General features: G+C 35.4%; 3 protein-coding genes across 8 annotated transcripts; 2 read left to right on the forward strand and 1 right to left on the reverse strand.

Annotated features, from left to right (window-relative positions):
* Positions 1-325: 325 nt before the first annotated feature.
* On the forward strand, positions 326-3,532 carry LOC120276955 (ultraviolet-B receptor UVR8). 2 transcript variants are annotated; one of them, XM_039283696.1, is made up of 8 exons: positions 326-548; positions 638-793; positions 1,666-1,824; positions 2,322-2,489; positions 2,591-2,722; positions 2,813-2,902; positions 3,038-3,136; positions 3,239-3,532. In XM_039283696.1, exons 1-8 carry the CDS (start codon positions 365-367, stop codon positions 3,415-3,417), a joined length of 1,167 nt encoding a protein of 388 aa, XP_039139630.1. In that variant the 5' UTR covers positions 326-364; the 3' UTR covers positions 3,418-3,532. The 2 variants fall into 2 exon arrangements, with proteins under 2 accessions (XP_039139630.1, XP_039139631.1); XM_039283697.1 differs by having other exon boundaries at positions 2,337-2,489.
* A 1,238-nt stretch (positions 3,533-4,770) lies between these two features.
* On the forward strand, positions 4,771-10,964 carry LOC120276868 (protein PTST homolog 2, chloroplastic). Of its 5 annotated transcripts, XR_005541376.1 has the most exons (11): positions 4,771-5,087; positions 5,208-5,359; positions 6,961-7,143; positions 7,221-7,462; positions 7,963-8,102; positions 8,233-8,380; positions 9,648-9,716; positions 9,790-9,888; positions 10,178-10,272; positions 10,419-10,490; positions 10,702-10,964. XR_005541376.1 is itself a non-coding variant. In XM_039283599.1 (9 exons), the coding sequence occupies exons 1-8, from the start codon at positions 4,927-4,929 to the stop codon at positions 9,883-9,885; spliced, it is 1,191 nt and encodes a 396-aa protein (XP_039139533.1). In that variant the 5' UTR covers positions 4,771-4,926; the 3' UTR covers positions 9,886-9,888; positions 10,001-10,102. The 5 variants fall into 5 exon arrangements, 3 of the variants coding, with proteins under 3 accessions (XP_039139533.1, XP_039139532.1, XP_039139534.1); XR_005541375.1 differs by having other exon boundaries at positions 10,419-10,964; XM_039283599.1 differs by lacking the exons at positions 10,178-10,272; positions 10,419-10,490; positions 10,702-10,964 and adding an exon at positions 10,001-10,102.
* A 166-nt stretch (positions 10,965-11,130) lies between these two features.
* LOC120276867 (protein NRT1/ PTR FAMILY 2.13-like) lies at positions 11,131-14,851 on the reverse strand. The gene is made up of 4 exons (XM_039283597.1): positions 14,634-14,851; positions 14,302-14,519; positions 12,484-13,064; positions 11,131-12,203 (listed from the first exon to the last, which is right to left on the reverse strand). Exons 1-4 carry the CDS (start codon positions 14,779-14,781, stop codon positions 11,369-11,371), a joined length of 1,782 nt encoding a protein of 593 aa, XP_039139531.1. The 5' UTR covers positions 14,782-14,851; the 3' UTR covers positions 11,131-11,368.
* Between the last annotated feature and the right edge of the window lie 4,164 nt (positions 14,852-19,015).

A 19,015-nucleotide genomic window follows, 5' to 3' on the forward strand; every position in this document is an offset into this window, starting at 1 on the left:
TAAATGAAAACTCAACATTATAAGCATTCACTTCAGATTTTTACTCCGAAATGTTATATATATATATATATATATATATATATATATATATATATATATTTATATTTATATTAAAAGGAAGAAGTTACCATTCTTGTTACAAAGATGGTTTTATGTAATTTTTCAATTATATATACTGAAAATATAAAAAGGGAAAAAAAAGTTTTTTTATAAAGAAAAAAAAATAGTTACAAAATTATCCAAACTTTGTAAAAAAAACAAAAACAAAAACAAAATTATCCAAATATTTGTTTTATAAATCAAATTGAAGTAAATATAATAATACATCATTGAATCGAAATCGCGGGAACAAACTGGCGCAACAATGGCGGCGACGCCGGCGAGTGGAGAGCAAGAGGAGGAGGTGTGCTTGTGGAGCTGGGGCGCCGGCACGGAGGGCCAGCTCGCCACTGGCACGCTCGAGGATCAGTTCCTCCCTCAGCGCATCACATCCCTCCCCGCCATCTCCCACATCGCATGCGGCGGCGCCCACGCCATCGCCCTCACCGGTGATTCCAATATCCACCATGACTATTGATTCTTTGATAGGTATTCTAGGTTTTGTGTTTTTTAATACTCTTTTTGTGTGATTTTGTAGGTGATGGCAAGGTATGGACTTGGGGGAGAGGAACAAAAGGCCAACTTGGCCATGAGGAGATGAACAATTGCTTGAAACCTAGGGTTGTCAAGTTGTTGGAGAGTTTTTTTGTTTCTGATGTTGCTGCTGGGTGGAATCACTCTGGATTTGTCACAGGTTTGTGCAAAATGCTAACTTTGTGATTGTGGATTCCTTTCTTGCCTTCAATTTTTCTGCTCAATGATTGGAAGTATTCAATTGTGTGTGAATAATAGTTGGTTCGGATCCTGCTTGTGGTTTCTTTAATAAAAGATAAATCTTTTGATGATTTGGAGCACTATGCAACTTGAGAGGGGGAGCTGTATGGTACCCTTTGATTGAACAATATAATTAACGTCTACTTTCTAGTTTCTGCCTCTTTATAGAGTTTTGATTTTAGTCTATTAACCAGGAGTATATCTTATTTTTGCTTGGTTATAGGACCACTTCTTTCCAAGTCTTCTTTGTCGACAAACTTGTTTTTGTATGTATGTCTGTATGTGTGTGTCTCCATGAATGAGGAATTTGGTTATTTGATCTAGTTTTTTCTTTTATATTGGGATATCATGACCACTTGAGTACTTATGAACATGTGCACAATGGATAGTTGGATACTTAACCAATGAATCAGCAGAACAGAGGGAAAGATATGAACAATGATGAATGTGGAAAAGAAAAGTTGAAGCTCATTTAAAGGTCAGTGTGAAGAGTTGAGAATGATTGCTGCCATTGTCATTATGCTCACCATTGATCACAAACGGAGGATATGGTGTTGCACGATGCATGGCTTTTCTTGACCTAGAAGAGGGTAGCTTATTCTTGTTCATATTAATATTTCTCACACTAAAAGGCTGTATTAATAGCTTTTGTTGATCAAATTACTAATCTCCACCAATCAAATCTTCTATCCATTACCTCTCTTATTATTAATGTCTCTGATACACCTCATGTCAGGAATTCTTGGTTTGTTCCATGATAAATGTTAGTGAAACTTTGTTTTAGTGCTACAGACACTGGGCGTCTCTTCATGTGTGGGGATGGGTCATTTGGGCAGCTTGGAACTGGAAACAATGAGTCACATTCTTCTCCCATTGAAATCTCATTCTCTGATGCAACCCATGTTGAGCAAGTAGCATGTGGCATGCGGCATTCTATTGCCTTAGTTAAAGGTAAAGATTAAAGTCTCAAAATCGTGTTTTATTATTAATTTATTTAGTGTGGTTTTAGAGATGAATTTGTTTGAGCTTAAATTTCCCTCTTTTCCAATGTCTATATAAACCCATGGATGCTGACAGGATTAGGAAGTTTTCTTCAATGATTCTATATAAGCTTGCCATGGGAAACTTAATCCAATAGTATTGGTTGTTATGATTTATTGCTGTCATCAAGTTGATATGTTGAGAATTCTTCAATGGTGATATCACCTTCAATTTTTCCGTTATCATCTAACCTTTCCTTCGCACTAATTTACTTGGATTTTTTCTTTGGATGTAGACAGAGTGCATAATACCATAATCACTTTGCCCTCTTTGTTTACACCTCTGAAGTATATTAAACATCTAGCTGCCTTCTTTGTGCAAATTTTTTAATTTTTTAATGTTAAATTAGTACAGCATCTATTAGACAATTGTTGGCATTTCCCATTCAAGTGTTTCTGAAAATGTAGATGCAAGTTCATCAGGAGATTTGGTATATGGCTTTGGTGCTGGAAGACATGGGCAAATTGGAAAACCAGCCACAAGATCCAGTTATCTTCCTATGGTTGTTCCCGGACTTGAAAATTGTAGCATAGCTGATGTATGCGCCAATGGTGACCAAAGTGCTGCTCTGACTTGTGAGTTCTTTGTCTTGGTACATTTCATGGAATGCACAAGTGATTCAGCTTTTTACTGAATTCAAGAATGATTATTGTTATGGATGAACCTTTTTCATTAGCTAACGGGCAGCTGTACACTTGGGGCAGAGGATTCGGTGGGAGCTCAGGTAGTCACATCCCACAGCTTCTCACTTCACCATTGAGATTCTCAAAAGTTGTTCTTGGCTGGAATCATGCTCTATTAATTGCTGGTAGCTATCTTCTAAATGAACTGTTAATTATCTGAAACCGTTGTTATCTCATCTAATTTCCCGTTGTTTTTGTCTATAATTATGTGACAGACGGTGACACATATATTCTTGGAGGAGATCACCATGGAATGCTTGCTAGTGCTCCGAAGTCACAGCAGGCATCTAGTCCTTCTTCAGATGGTGAGAAACCCTTGTTCATTTTACTATTTCAATTAAAAACACTGTTTTCATGGCAAACACTTAAATGAATGAAAATATTCAATGGCTTTGAATTAATTCTTAGTTCTTGATAGTTTTGCATGACTGTATTTTCAGATTCATCTGCCATACCCAATCTGAGGAAGGTGCCCGGCCTTGACGGGGAGAAGGCCATATGCATTGCAGCAGGGGCCGAACATTCAGCTCTGGTAACAGGTGAGTAACACATCGAACACCGTCATCATATTCACAGAATCACCGACCTAATGCTTCGAGAGTCCCGGCTCCTGATGCATCTTCAACTGTTGTTATTTACAGAGCACGGAACAGTCATGACCTGGGGATGGGGTGAACACGGCCAACTTGGTTTAGGCAACTCATGTGACCAAACTTGCCCGCAGGCACTCGACATCAGCTACAACGGACCGTTTGCTAGCTCCCAGTTCCGTGTTTACTGCGGCAGTGGATTTACTTTCCTGGCAAAGCTGCCTTCTTGATATCCATATGATTTTGTTGTATCATTTGATCAGTTTAATTATTTTGAATATTAACAATAAGCCATGTATGATCATCACATTTGCTACAATTATTCTTCTATAAATACAAAGTATTAGTGTGTTACATCTGATGATTCATTTTTGGAATTGCTTGAGTCTTAACTCAATCAAGCAATAATAAAATTCAGTATTCTATAAATCCAATCATCTGATAAACTTATCATGTTATCTAATTCAATGAGCTTATTCCAGTCTCCTTCCTCCATTGAACAGAGCTTGCTATAGGCATTAAATCTTTGTTAAAAAAATTAATCAAATTTCACTAAATGATGATTGTTTTAATTGGAATTATATAATATTTTTTGCATGGATGGCACACAAGGACTGTAGTTCTTTTGTATTGAATATTATATATTACATATGGATAAAATGGTCAATTCAAAATTCCCTTTAGCTTAAGTCAAAGTATGGATGTCATTCTCATTGAAAAATAATGATAACTCTAAAGATGCACATAATTTTAGTTTGAAAAAATCGCCTGCATACATACCCCTATCCACATAAAAAAATATATATAAATACTTCTATACCCTCATAAAAATTAGATATTTACTTATATTCCTCTACAAATATTTTTATTTACTTCTACATTTACACAATTAAAAATCAATTTTCATTTTTCAAATGAATAAACCAAGACAAAAAAAAATAAAGCATTTCAATAAAATTTTTTAAACCAAACATTCTATCTTTACATACGCAAACAAGCAAATTTCCATTTTTGCAGGGACATATAAGCAAAGAAAAAGAATAATAACTCTTTACCTTTTTTTCCCTTATTATTTTCAAATAATTAAAAATGGGGCCCAGATAAGCCCAATGGGCCGTCACACAAGAAGCCAGAAGAAGCCTTTTCCTAATTTGTTTTCATCTTTAAAAATCACTGATCCCGATGCAAATGCATCCGATCACCATCCCCGTAAACTTACCGAAATCTCCAAGACTCATCCTCAACCCCAAAAAGCCCAAAAAGGCCAAAAAGGTCAACCAAGCTCACCGCCCTTCTCCCTGTGCTATCGCGCGCGCGCTTCTTCTCTTCTCTTCTTCCTTTATAAGCGCTTCGTCTTCTTCGTTTCATCGTTCTCTTTGGTTTTCGTTCCTGAATCCATGCTCGCATCTTCGCGTCCTCCGTTCTCCTTGCCTCGCTCCCTCTCCATCGCCTCCTCCCTTCCATCTCTTCCTCTTTTGTGGCCTAAACGACCCCAGGAATTTGTTTTCCTCCGTGTCGATGTGCCAAAGAGTCAAACCCTAGGGTTTCATCGGAGATGGAGCTTGGTTTTTGGATTGAAGGGGAAGGATGAGTCTGAGGATCTTGAGGCTGAGGTGTTTGAGTTTATGGAGGGTTCTGGTAACCCTTGTTTGTTTCCTAGTAGGCAGGAGCTGATCGCGGCTGGACGTGGTGATCTCTGCTGAGGCTATTGCTTCCCGTGGTGGGTGGCTTGCCTATGGATGGGATTGCGAGGAGGAGAGGGAGAAAGAGCAAGTGGAGGTGGAGATGGAGGAGGGGAGCACGAGAAGGGTTTGGAGAGTGGTTGGGAGCCTGCGAATGAGCCCTTGAGGGACTCTGGTGAGGAGTGTTTTGCTTTGGCTTCGTCTTCGGGTCGATTGATGTAAGCTTTGGTGGATTATTCCTTAGCTTTTTCAGTATTATACCTTTTTTTATTATTTTTTTTTTCTTGATGAGGTGTGCTTTAGTGATTCTGGTTTTTTTTTTTTTTGTGTGTTTGAAGAGACATGGAAAACGAGGAAGATACGGGGATTAAGGGGATCTTGTGTAGGCTCGAGAAAGAGAGGAATCTGACATTTGGGTTGGGACCCAGAGAAAAGGAAATCAACGGTAGTGTGTCTTGGAGGAGTGGCGAGCATCATCAAGAGCATGCAGGTGAATTTTTGTTTTGGAATGTATTTATTTATGGCTGCTTTTGTCTTTCTTGTGGAGGATTTCCTGTACTAGCCAAGTTTTTGGACGGTTTAATTATTCATGCACCGGAGTGCTTTCAACAATTCGTTAAACTTTAGGAAGATGGGTTAATCATCCACTGTCATATATATTTGACTTTTAGTGACCGTAGTGAACTTGTCCGCTTTCAGTAACAGGTTCAGTGGGTTCAATTACATTATTAAAGAAAATTACTCCGGCATTTCAGAGCCTACATTTTCATACTGAGTAATGTTACCCTGCTCTTTTTTTCAGCTTGAGGAACAAGGAGAAAGAACATAGCTTTCACATATTATGAGTTTATTTTAACTGATAGCATACTAAGTTACAAACAAAGAGTGCATTTACTCCTTCGGTCCTTCCTATTTTCATTATCAAATCCAGCATTGTCTAATGTTTAGCTACATTGGTAAGTTATCCTAACTCCAGAAAAATTGATTACGGTTCAAATCCTCATGCGCAACATGTGGACTTTAATTCCTCTGCAAGAAGAATCTTATGTTGGATATTGTCATGTCGAATCAATAAATGATAGAAGTTGAGGTACCATCCTGTTTAACAATGCACCAGACCTACTCAAAGATCCTTTAATTAAGTTTTTTCATGGTATGTGAGGGATTCATTCTAATTTTGGGGTATCTTGAGGTATTTCAAATCAGATTATAAGTAATCAACTGATTACAAACATGAACCATTGTAAGGGCTTGTTAACTTCATAGTCAACTTCCGCTTGGTTGCCAATACCACCTTGTCTTGTTGGCTATAGGGTAACTTGGGGCCACATTGGAGATAGTATGTTTCAATATTCAAGGTTAAAGCTTATAGTTTAGACTCTCAACGTTGCTTGTGAAATCCATATTATCATTAAAATCTCTCTCTGCATCCCAGTGTGTGTGCATGTGTGGAAATACTAAATCAAATTTCCTAATGCAAATTGTACACCTACAATATTTATTTGTATAGTCCCTAGTTAATCTCTTAACATATGGATCACGATAACTGGTGTAGCTTTTCCATCTTGAGAGCTAAATATAAAATTTGAGTGATGAGATTTAGAATTGGATCTTGTTGATAGGAGACTAATATTTCCTCATTTAACCATATGTAATGTTTAAGAGTTTGACCAAAGGCATAGATTTGTGCCTTTGTTCTAGTTGTAAAGGTCTTGTAAAACATTCTCTCTGGTATTTATGTTAGCAGGCTATCCTATATTCTTATGTTCTAAATATCTGATTTGGGGAATTACTCCACAATTAACTTTTCGGAAGGATGCTACATATCATGTTCTTCTTATGCATAAGCACAATGTGGTTTCGTCCTTTGTCAAGTTAAGTTGATGGCTCATTTGCATGCTACTGATTGTTCTTTCTGGTCTTTTACACTGATGAAATCGGTGATCTATTGAGCTGTAGGCATCATGCCATACAATTTTAAATGCAGAAATGAGGCTTTTTATACTCAGCCCTCCACTGTATTTTCTAAGTTGATATGTGATGGATCTGATGGTGCTACACCTGCTCTTTCTGTCATTTGTGCAAGGGCAGCAGCTAGCAAAGGCAGAGGCAGATTGGAACCCTCTAACTATCATCAGAGTTCCAACTCAAATTTTGGTGATTCCCATCCTCAAAGTCAATTGCCAGCACAGACAACTGAACAGAAACAATCAACACCTGATGAATGGGCAACATGGAACCTTAAGAGACTTAATTCATTATCTGAATTTGAAGGTGATCATACTTCATTCTGCCTTTCTTGAGCTTTGAGTTATACAGTAATTGTTAATTTAAGTAATTGTGTGCTGCAGCTGCTGAAATTGTTCCTGATGATAAAAAAACTGTGAACCACAGCTTCCTAAGTGATGGTTTCATTAATGGCAAAGCTGTTGACTCTCTTGAAGAAAGTGGTTCTGGAAGGAATGAACCAAAATCTGATGGTAATGGGAGACACCAAAATCAGATACGTATGCAGCTTCGTCAATTGGAGTCAGAACTAACATCTGTGCTTCATCTGCTGAGGTCTGGAAATGGTGGTGGATATTCCAGTAAGGTAATAAATTTGCATGTTTCCCATGCATTCATTCATAGCCCTCCTCCACAAACTTTCAAGTTTTAAGTGTCAATTTTTTCATCATTCTGCCATCTGATTTGGTTTTTCACTACTCTTTACCTAACATATAGATAATTTTTTGTCAAGATGGGCAGCCAATGATCCCCCATGATAGCTCTCTTATTTCATCTTTTCTAATACCATTTTCACAATAGACTAAAATTATAGATTGCCAGCATTTAACATAACATAATTATAAATTAAGGATTCGTTCATTTATTTTATTTTATTTTTATGGTCAGAAATGTATTATGTTTTGTTGATCCTGATTTCTCTTCAGCAAATTTCAGCAACTTATGAAGTTTGTCTTCCTTTAATTTGATTTGCTCTCTCATGTATGATTTTGATGGGTTTATTGTACTTTAGCTTGCTTCAATTGATTTTATTTGCTTTTTCAATGGTAAATTTTCATGCGTCATTATGTGTGCTGCGTGCTGCAGGAATATTCACTTGAGGATATGCATAAGCTTTCTGATGCATGGGAATTCCAAGAGACTGAAATAATGAATGCGCGGAATAAGCTTCGTTCTATACGAGCAAAAATAGCAGTACTGGAGGGAAAGATTGCACTTGAGATAATGTATGTTATACCTCTAATGTGGAAAGACAATTGTTCTGTATGTTTACATCCAGATATCATCCTCTGTATAGAAGGCACTTTTAACTAAATTTTCGACTGAATTAGCATGATGGTACTTGATTTTTGACAGAGAAACACAAAAAATAAATGAAGATAAACAAAGAAGACTAGATGCTGCTAAAAGATCTATACAACTTCTCCAAACGATTTGCATAATTTGGGCAAATTGTGCTTCAGAGGTATTCCTGGCTGGATCTTTTGATGGATGGGCAGGCAAGGTATGCTACTTCTGTTGACTGCTGATTCATTGGTGATGATGGTTCTGGTTTGCTACATCTCTCTCTTCCATTCTTTTAGACAGTTTTTGTCTGAAGTGCTTTTGCGAACTAGATCTAGCAAATTGTCTTTGTATTACATAGCTAGTTGTGCATGACCGGTTTGATGAGCTATTTCAATATTTAATAGCTGATAGAGTGGTGGTCATATTCATATGTGGAAGTATGTTTGTGTGACAATAATTCGACAGGAATTAATAATGAATTATACATGTCCACTACAAGGATGTTATTGCCCTACCTTCCGTGTCTGCTTTCCTCTTCTCTTTGTTTTGCTGATGGAACATTTGAAGAATAAGGGGTCTTGTTAGGATTTTAGATCCCAAGGCTATTTGAGTTGGTGATTTTCAAGCAATAATCTTTAAGGATTGGTCCACAGTGAATATCAGGCCTGTGTTCTTTCCCATTATGAAATTTCACTAGGAGATGCTTCTTGCACTTGTATATATCTCGAACCACGTGGAATAACTTCAACAAAATATTTCCTGTATATCCTCTATCCATGTTACTTTTCATTGCCCCACTCTTTCCTTATCATTTTTTTGGAATCAAGCTTGTTCCCATGTTTCTCGTCAGAGAATTACTAGTGTAATATTAATTTTATGTTGGTTACTTAGTCTTTAAATCTTTTACCTCAAAAAGGGCATTGAGAAATGCCAAGGTTGCTTCAGCTTCTCAATGCTATTTATTTTTGCAGACTACTGCAAGTACAGTATATTTTCCTTATCTGATAGCATTCCCGTAAAAGGAAAATATTCATATATATAAATATGGCATAGGCATATCGATTTGTTGCCTTCAGTGTGACTTATCGCTGATTAGTTGGATGTACACCTGTACCTTTGCTTTGCCATTTCTGTGACTCTGATGGGTTTTCAACTTTAAGCAGTTGGTTTTGTATGTACATCAGAACCTTTGGTTTATGCTGTGGCTATTGGTTAGTCATATTAGAATTTTACCATCGTCTTTAAGTCCTTAGGCTGTTCAATTGAGAGTGTGCTTTTAATGTTAAACCGTAATAGAATTTGATGGATGATTGAAAATGAGACTAATCTTTTAGTCTTGTATGCTTGGTTGTTTGGTTCATCTTGATCATGTTCCCACGTTTCCAGGACACATCATTTCTACCAACTATTTTCCATATATGAAACTATTTATATGTACCGCTACATGTGTATGGGGACCTTGACTGTTATCATGTAATTTGCAGAGGAAGATGGAAAAATCAACCGCAGGCATGTTTTACTTATACTTAAAATTGTATCCTGGCCGATACGAGGTGAGAAACAACTTTTTAGTGGAAGCTAAAGCCTCTGCTCTTCTTTCTGCTAATTTCTCTGATAATGGTACAGATCAAGTTCATTGTGGATGGTGCCTGGCAAGTTGACCCATTGCGCCCTATTGTGAATAACAACGGCCATGAGAATAACCTTCTCATCATCACCTGAAATGTAACATAAAGAGTTGTAAATTAGTTTGGTAGAAATTTGTGTTAATCCAATTCTTTCCATTCATTTACCACGTATAAATCTTTTTCTATTTGCGTGGTGAGCTGACTTGTAGGTTGACACAATCTATGGTCATTTGCAAAGCCAATATGTCCATTGTATAGCATAACATATTTAACCCTGGTATCATGCAATGTTTCAAATCTGTTTCCTTTCATGTTGGTTGCTATCATAATCTACCGATTTGGGCTGCGTACGGCAAGTTTGATATACTTTTAGATCTTCTCTACAGGTACATATTTTGATTATTCGACTACACCTTCGGAGAAGAGAAGGCATTATTATGGCCGCCACAGCCGTGTGGAGAGTTTTGTGATTTAGCTGAAGGTGAGTGAGTGAAACTTGTTGGTTGATAAGTGAATGCATATTACTGCAAATAACAACAGCATATGTTTATACTGTTGTTATTTATTCATATTTGTTATACATTGGAATGATGCATTTTTCTCCTTTTCCTTTAAAAAAAATGCAAGCTGGAAAACTAAAGAGCTGGCCTGTTCAGTGAGGAATCAGGTGAGGCCTTAAAAAATAGCTGCAATCCGCAGGTATGTAAATCTTGATATAGTGTTTGTTGCAGGAGGAAATATTCTATTATATATTTTATTTAATTATATATTTTGGAGGAATGTGGGCTAGCATCTTCAAGGATAAGATGGTTCTAATCTCACAACTCATCTTAAATAATGTAAACTATGAAGAAGAAAAAAAGTTTAAGAAAGAATCTTTTAATGTTTTTTTCTTCTCTCTTTTGAGAAGATATCAGGAGGGAGAGATTAAGTTGTTGGTCAAGACGATGATGATGTCTCACCTTTCAATAAATCACTGCACGTGAGCACATCAAGGTCCTAACCAAGGCTCGTGGGGATGGTCGTGTCCTCATCCGAGCATCATCATATACACTTACAGCATCCACTCATGAGACACCTACCCTTATTTAATGTTCGTCGTCATTCACTGCAATTATTGAAAAAAAATAAATTTAAAAGGAGAGTGATGCGTGCATATCTCATTTTCATTCATTCGTCACTTTATGATTCAAATTGAATGGATAGATAGGATGCATCATCATCATCGCCCCCCCTATCCTTTTGTCTTTCAGTCACCCACTACTAACACTATTTCAAATTTCAATCCAGTCTTCGCTTGTGTCCAGAACATCCGTCCATCCCCAAATTGACTCACCAGTCACCACAAAAAAATAAAAATTAAAAATAAAAATAAAAACAGACAAAACCCCACTCTTACAATTCTTACACAGTGACCATCCTTCCCACTGTTTCACTGTCATCCACCCAACAACTCATCGTCTCCCTCTTTTAGTATATATATATATATATAATATTACAACATACAATAATTAACTCTAACACACGGACCCAAAAGTTCATAAGACACACTCCCTCTTCTCTCATTCATAGTCTCATTATGGTAGACTCTGTAGCTCGCCATCATTCTTCTTGTACTCAGGCATCCCTTTGTATCGATAGAAATGGGCGACAACAAGGAAGTAAACGAAGTTGACAACACCCAAGATAGCAATAATATAGTAAAAATTCTCAACCCTGGCAGCATTAATATCATCTTGAATCCAGCTCGTGTTGTTCTTGATAATAACAACGAGCACAGTGCTCATGTAGTTTGCCCCGGCTAGTGAGCAGTTGAACAAGGACGTGGCCAGCGTCTGCATGTGCTCTGGAAACTGCCGGTTATAAAACTCTATCTGACCAACAGCGTTGAATGCCTCAGCAACACCCATGACCACTAGCTGTGGCACCAGCCACAACACGGACATTGGTGACATGCCACCGTGCGCCAACGCTGAGTTGCGGCGCTTGACCTCGATTAACCCGGCCACCACCATGGAAATGGCCGAGATGACCATGCCAACCCCTTGGCGCTGGAGCATCGTGATGCCGCTCTCGTGCTTGGTGAAGTGACGGGCGACAGGGACTAGGACTTGGTCGTAGATTGGGATGAAGAGTGTGAGAGCGAGCAGGGCGATGGCGCCGAGAGAGCCTGGTGGAATCTGGAAGTGTGGGCCTAAGTGCCGGTCCATGCGTAGTGACTGGAGCACTGCGAAGGTCCATTGTTGAGCTAGTGCAACAAAGCACACAATGCCGGAAGCCCAAACAGGGATGATACGTATCAGGCATTTCACTTCCTCCACCTGTTGCACTGTGCACAGACGCCATGGTTGAGCTATGCTGCCATCCTCTTTCACTTCACCCTCACATTTGATGGCGGCTTTGTTCAATCCACTGTAATGATTCATTGTAACAGTACCAATCAATCACATTGTTTGAAAAAAAACATGAATGGGGACCAATTGGAAAAAAGAATCATGGAAGCAAACCATGTGAGTGAGAGAGAGAGTAAGCTTTTTAACTTTAGAAAGTTGTCGAAGTCAATGGATAGATGCAATGTATAGGAATCATGCAATTATAGCAAGACAGTTCAACTAGAAAGAATAAAGGTTGCTATTGATGACACCAATAATCAACAAACCTAAAAGAGATAAGAGTTGTTTTAATGTTTTACCTGAATTGGAGAGTGAGAGGAAGCTTAAGAACACGAGGACTCCTAATTGTGGGGTTGTACAACAATCCCTCTTGTTCCTCTGCATTATTAGGTGCAGGGAGCTTGAGTGAGCGTTTCTTGAATGCTGCTGTTAAGACTTGTGCAACTCCAGTGAAGATACTACCCTCCGGTGGGACGTAGATGTAGAGCCTGGTGCCGAGAAAGAAGAGTATGATAGCCAAAAACATGAGACCAGTGGGCACACCAAATCCTATGGCCCAACTAATGCTATCCTGAATGTAGACAACCACTGTCAGTCCCACCATTACTGCTGCAGTTGAAGTGCAGTAGTACCAATTGAAGAAACTGTTCATGCCTATCCTGCCTTTCTCTGTGTTTGGATCAAATTGGTCGGCGCCGAAGGTGATGCTGCACGGCCGAACACCACCAGCTCCGATGACTAATAGGACCAGTGAAATCCAGAGAACAGAAAGCTGAGATTTTGATGGCCCTGTACATAGCCCAGCTTGCTCGCTTGCTTGTGTGCATTCTGGTGGCCGGAGGTCTGGCACTACTGCAGTTAGTGTCAAAACTACCATTCCCTGTAAAACAAAGTAAATACTAAATACCATTCACATGAGCTTAACTGTAGTGGTACCACTTGTTGGGGTTCAATTGTAAGAAGTAAATTAATCTACAGTAATGCCTTTACCCATAAATGTGATCTGATCCATATGAACATCTAAAGTCAAGATAAAACCATGTCTGACAACAAGATTGACTCACAGGGAGCAAAAGATAATAGACTAAAGCAAGAGGTGATTAAATAACAAGCAATCTCCTTCATATGTGCAAATTTAACATGGTTTGAGATCACAGTGTTGCAAGTGAAAAGATGGCATGTGGGCCTAACATTACTTAGCCTAATAAAGCTCTGAGAGCTTCTTGTGACTGGCTGCATTCGTTGATTGGAAAAGGGGTCAAAGTAAAAAAATATATATATATAAAAAATAAATCATTTTCTTTGGGATGAGTGCTTTTTCTAGTACATGAACTGTAAGCGAAGAACGAAAGCTCGTAGAAACATCTTTATATCAGAAAGAATAGTTGAGATGTTTTACCTTTTTTAACACCTTGAAAACAATGAAAAGGTTTAAATTTTTCATTAAATCACACTTCCAAAAAGAGAAAATTATTATAATAAAAGAAATAAAAAGATAACATGCATTTTGCAGGGGAAAACATTCTTATAAGTATTCCTTAATAAATCCCAACAAATAACAAAAATTTACCCAGAGAATAGAAGCATAGAAAAGTGTCATTTTTGTTAAGAAATAAAATAAAATTCCAAATCTTCTGGATAAAAACACTTTTTCAAATATGTATATATGTGTGTGTATATATATATATATATAATATGAAAAACTCTAATTTTGAGACTGAACATTTTTTTCCCAATAAGACTAGCCAACAATAGCAAAAAGGTTTTTTTCATGAAAGAAAAAGAAAAAAAAGAGTGAAACACACTCTGAATCATTTAATTTAAGTATGGCATCAGCATAGTCATAAAAAACAAAATAGAATTAAAAGAAAAAAAAATTAAACTTTCACAGAAAGCAAGGGAAAAGGTCATCAAATCACAAGAAGTGAAAGATTATTCTTAGTCCCTTGAAAATTGGAAATTCAATTCAATCTACTTGTCTCTCAGTCCCTTCAAATACTTGAAATTCGTCAACAGTCCTCGGATGGCCCAAGCGGCGTGACTTTTCACAAATCACCCCCAAAAATGCCAGAAATTTACAACGAAAAAAGTGGGGCTGAGAGAGTGAGAGCACTGACCAAGAAGGTAGCGACGGAGGAGTAGGCCAAGGTACGAAATCGGCCCCAATAGGCATCGGAGATGAAAGCGCCGAGAAGCGGAGCGAAGTTGGTGGTGCCGGAGAAGATGTTGGCGAGGTTAGTCGCTGACACCTGCTTCATGTGAAGCTCATTCACCAGGTAAACAGTGAAGTTCGCCGTCAACCCAAAGGAAGCCACCCTCTCAAACGTCTCATTCCCTTCAATCACCAACACCAAAACCCACCCCCAAATGATGCGATCTCAAATTCAATCAATCTCATCAAAAGAAACACATCAAAAGAACCCTAGATCGGGAGAGAAAAAGAGAGTACCAATGATGTAGGGCATGCATTTCCATCCGCCGGGTTGGCGCTTGACGATGGTGCCGGGGGAATGGGGGTCCTTCTCGGAGTCGGAGACGAAGTAGTCGCACCTGAGGTATTCCATGCAACGGCGAAACCAAGGCCTGGGACTGGCCATGGCGATGACGGTGAGGAGACGAGGGTTTGGCGACGGAGAAGCGTGCGAGAGATGAGAAGAAAACGAAGGGGGGGATGGTTCGAAGACGAAGGTGAAAGGGATATAAAGGGAAAATCAAAAGTGTGTGGGTGATGACGTTGCACGTGTGAGTGACACGTGAGAAACAACGTTTGGAATGAAGTGTCTAACCGTAGCGAAAATGTTAAAATTAAAATTAAAATTAAAATTTTTTTAAAAAAATTGTATAATAGTATATGAAAGGTGAACGGCGTTTAGATCAATTGATATCGGATCCCTTGCGTAAGATATTCGTTTCAGAGATGACCTGAGATCGAACCTTATATTCTGCGCAAATTGAGGATATGTGGGTCGATGTAGAGCCTTAGTACTGACATGTGCACATCCATGGGTTCTGATACTTGTCGTCCAAATATATATATATATGAAAGAAAAATTAATTATAGATTATGAAAGTTTTAAAACACCCCAATCAGTTAATGTTACATTTGAATTTAAGAGACACTTAGACTTTTCAGTTTAATTACTTTATGATCTTTGCACCACACTTAAAAGACACCTTCTTTTTTAAAAAATAATTCTAAAATTACATTTTAATTTTGGCTGAGAAAATTCCACTCAAGCTTGTCTAATTTTTTTTAAAAAAATATAGATAGCCATCATTTCAATTAATTTTTTCTATCTTTTCACTTATCGTTTAGTACATAGAAATGCTACATTTTAATTAAAAGATAAATATTAAATTAAAGTAGAGCATGCTAATTGTAAAACTTATATGATATACAGAAAACTCTTAATTATAAATAAGAAAACGAATTCACAAATAAAACGTCATGATTTCAAATAAAAAAATTAACCTATTACCAGTATTTACTCTTCAGGATTCTCAACTTCCTAAACTGCTTTTCAATGTCTGATGGCGAGAAAATAACTAGAGGGTCATTTCATCAAAAATTCCAAATTTTATTCCGGACAAAAAAATTGAAAAACAACTCACTAAAAACAAAAGGACTTTGTATGAATATAAAAATCAAAGGGTTTTTTTAACCTATTGAGAAAGGTAAATGGATGTTTGAAGCAATTCCTCTATATGAAAATTTTTATGTTTTACATAAATCTTCCTGAGTTTTTTAATATATATATATATAATTTTCTTAATTAAATCAGATCCGGTATCTTCCAAAAATATAAAAGGATTGCAGTATGTTACAATGAAAAATATGAATTTTTTTAATTAAGAAAAAATTATGTTGTTATATAAAGTTTGGGGTTTGTTTGTTATTGTTAATATGGAAGATAATAAGGAAGTATTTGAAAATAAATAAATAAATTAGAAAAGGAAATGATAAAAAAAGAGAAGTGGGTCCTCTTGGGTTTTGTGAATTTGGAATGGATTTTTGAATCCGAAGCCTAATTTATCGACACGTGGACTTTGGAAACCGCATGAGAAAAAAGGTTCAGTTGTAGGGTCACCGGTCACGATCTGAACTTAATTAGAGATTTATTACAGCACTATTATGTATCATAATCATAATGCATATATTAACTATGTAATTCAATCAATGATTATACGTCCACTTTAGATAATTCATAGATATAAAAATTTGATTAAAATTCATTAATAATTTTAAATTTATAAAAAATAAATCAGCTTTTCAAAATTATTTTTATTTAAAAATTTGGTAAAATTTATATTATTTTCTATTTATTTTAATTATATTTTTATTCTATTTTTTAATATAATGTTTTATGTTTTCTAAAAGAATATTTGAAAGTGTAAATTTATATTAAAAATAAATCTGTAATATTAAATGCTAGATAGATTTTTTAAGTGGACATAAAAAAATTAAAATAGACTTTTATAAAAAGACATATAAATAAGATCAGAGATAGTTTTCTATATTTATGTGTATATATAGCCTCAATTTTAAAATAATTATTGGTTTTCATTTGAGGTTTTAGGGATGCTAAGATCTCGAATAAACGATTAATTATACATTAATTACTGAGTTAAAAGTTGAATTAAGATAATTGTAATAGTTTTTATTACATTTTTTAAGTAAGAACTTGGTCTGTGAAACAACTTTTAAATAATTTTGGCATGAATTACTTAATCACCGTATTTTTATTTAAAATAGAATGAATTTTTTTTTATTTAATTCATAAAAACCACATAAAAAGAAATTATACAATTTTAAATTAATCTTATTCTATTATAAAAAAATAAATACAATTATAAGTATTTTTCCCCCTTATTATATTGATCAGATTTTCCGGATAAAAGAATTAAATATTGATTTGTTGATATAAGCAACAAACCATAATTCATTTAAGATAATATAAAATAATATGAATTATTTGTCCCATTCAAAGGATTTTTTGTGGGAAAATAAATAAATATCCCAAAAAGTTTTTTTTTTTTTTTTAACTATTGTTTTTCTTCATAAAATAAGTAGGGTTACCATCTTTTAATTAAATATTTTTTTTTAGAGAGAACACAAACAAAGAATGTAAAGATCTCCTCCTCATTCCTTATCCAAACACTGGTTTTATATTTCTCCTAAAAAATGAACTAGAAAAGGCATTGTAGTAGGTCCTATTAATAAAAACAAATGCAAGCGATTACCTACAATAGGAATGTGTGATGTCAAACTATATATATATATATATATATGTCTATGTAACAAGGGTAAAAGATACTAAAAGGAAAGATACTGAATCTTTCCTTACAAATGAAAATGTTATTTATAAGGCATGACTAATTTGGGAAAAAGCCAAAAAGGTGAAGTTGAAGTGTTAGTGTGAATTTCCTTAATGTAGAAATAAAATTTTAATTTCTCTCGTTAAATTTTGCAACTATCCTTTTACTAACTACATATATTCATAGAAGGAGAGAAAGAGCAAAATTGCATGTATACACATGCAAAAAATAGAAAATATATATCTTCATAAAAATCATATTTTCTTTGAGATTTGATCAAGTCAACATAAAATTAACTTTAAAATATAAAAGTTAGTGTTTGATTCCCCTCACAAATCAAAGATTAAGGATTTGATCTATGGCTTACCCGTATTATATATATATGAGTCCAACAAAGTATATATTATTTTACCATTGTTAGAATATATGAGGGTATTATGATTAAATTATATGCAAAAGGTTAGGCGTTTACATTTTTCAAAAATATGTATCAGGATTTAGGGTACTGCTTTTGAGTGATTTGCTTGTATGTATATATATGTGTGTGTTTTTTTTTACAAAATGAATAAATATCAGGTGGCGTAAATAATAGTTTAATTTTTTGTAACTTTTTCTGTTATTTTATTAATCAAATAACTATGTAGCCTAATAGAGCTGATTTATATAAGTATATATCTAAATATAATTTAATAACTAGAAATTTTTGGAGGATATGCAAGGAAAAAATACTGAATATTAACTCTCTTTGGAGATTGAATAAGAGTTATTAATGCGGAGGATTTTCAAGGAAACACAAAGGTACTTCATACTAGTAGTTCTAGCTTAAGTACGAATGATGTCTCATGAAAATTTTGATTGTTCAAAGTTTAAAATGCACCGGACATAGTAATACCATATTAGACTTTTTGACAATGAAAAACAATTTACAGCTCAAATCCTTGTTTCCGCTAGGTAAGTACGCATGAGTCTAACGATTAATTTCTGATGGTGTGCAAGTCCTTTACATATAGCTTTATCCACTTTCTTAAAAAAAATCCCGAAAATCATAAAAACTTAGGATCGACAGGAAAACATATGGGTTTAAAAGAATTTTTTTAGAATATTGGGTTATAGAAAAATTTTATTTGATATAATTAATTTTTGTTTAATTAATTTTTATATTATATTTTTTTCACGTAATTTGTCCCTTAATATTAATAAATTTTTATAAAAAAATTATTCAATATGTTTATTTAAATCATTTAACTTTTCTTTTTCATAAAAGATGTACAACACTTTTTGACTTTTCCCCCACAATGGTTGGGACAATGGTTGCTATCCCAAACCAAACAGATGTACATCTAACTTGAGTATATAACACGCAGTGTGTGAATGTGTGTGTGTGTATCAATAAAAATTAATAATTATTAATAATTATAAATATTTTATGTGTGGGTTGGTAGGTGTATGAATTAAAAATCATTAAATATAAACAATTTGTATTTCAAATACTTAATGTTTTGTTTTTGACATTTT

This window comes from Dioscorea cayenensis, chromosome 15, assembly GCF_009730915.1.
Source record: "Dioscorea cayenensis subsp. rotundata cultivar TDr96_F1 chromosome 15, TDr96_F1_v2_PseudoChromosome.rev07_lg8_w22 25.fasta, whole genome shotgun sequence".
NCBI classification, from domain to species: Eukaryota; Viridiplantae; Streptophyta; class Magnoliopsida; order Dioscoreales; family Dioscoreaceae; genus Dioscorea; species Dioscorea cayenensis.

Coding starts and splice junctions, on each gene's coding strand:
- LOC120276955 (XM_039283696.1), top strand. CDS start 365: ATGGCGGCGACGCCGGCGAGTGGAGAGCAAGAGGAGGAGGTGTGCTTG. Junction 549..637: donor CCACGCCATCGCCCTCACCG/GTGATTCCAATA, acceptor GTGATTTTGTAG/GTGATGGCAAGGTATGGACT. Junction 2,903..3,037: donor ATCTAGTCCTTCTTCAGATG/GTGAGAAACCCT, acceptor CTGTATTTTCAG/ATTCATCTGCCATACCCAAT.
- LOC120276868 (XM_039283598.1), top strand. CDS start 4,927: ATGGGATTGCGAGGAGGAGAGGGAGAAAGAGCAAGTGGAGGTGGAGAT. Junction 5,088..5,207: donor TCGTCTTCGGGTCGATTGAT/GTAAGCTTTGGT, acceptor GTGTGTTTGAAG/AGACATGGAAAACGAGGAAG. Junction 7,463..7,962: donor GTGGTGGATATTCCAGTAAG/GTAATAAATTTG, acceptor TGCGTGCTGCAG/GAATATTCACTTGAGGATAT.
- LOC120276867 (XM_039283597.1), bottom strand. CDS start 14,781: ATGGCCAGTCCCAGGCCTTGGTTTCGCCGTTGCATGGAATACCTCAGG. Junction 14,520..14,633: donor ATGCATGCCCTACATCATTG/GTACTCTCTTTT, acceptor TGGTGATTGAAG/GGAATGAGACGTTTGAGAGG. Junction 13,065..14,301: donor CCTCCGTCGCTACCTTCTTG/GTCAGTGCTCTC, acceptor TTTGTTTTACAG/GGAATGGTAGTTTTGACACT.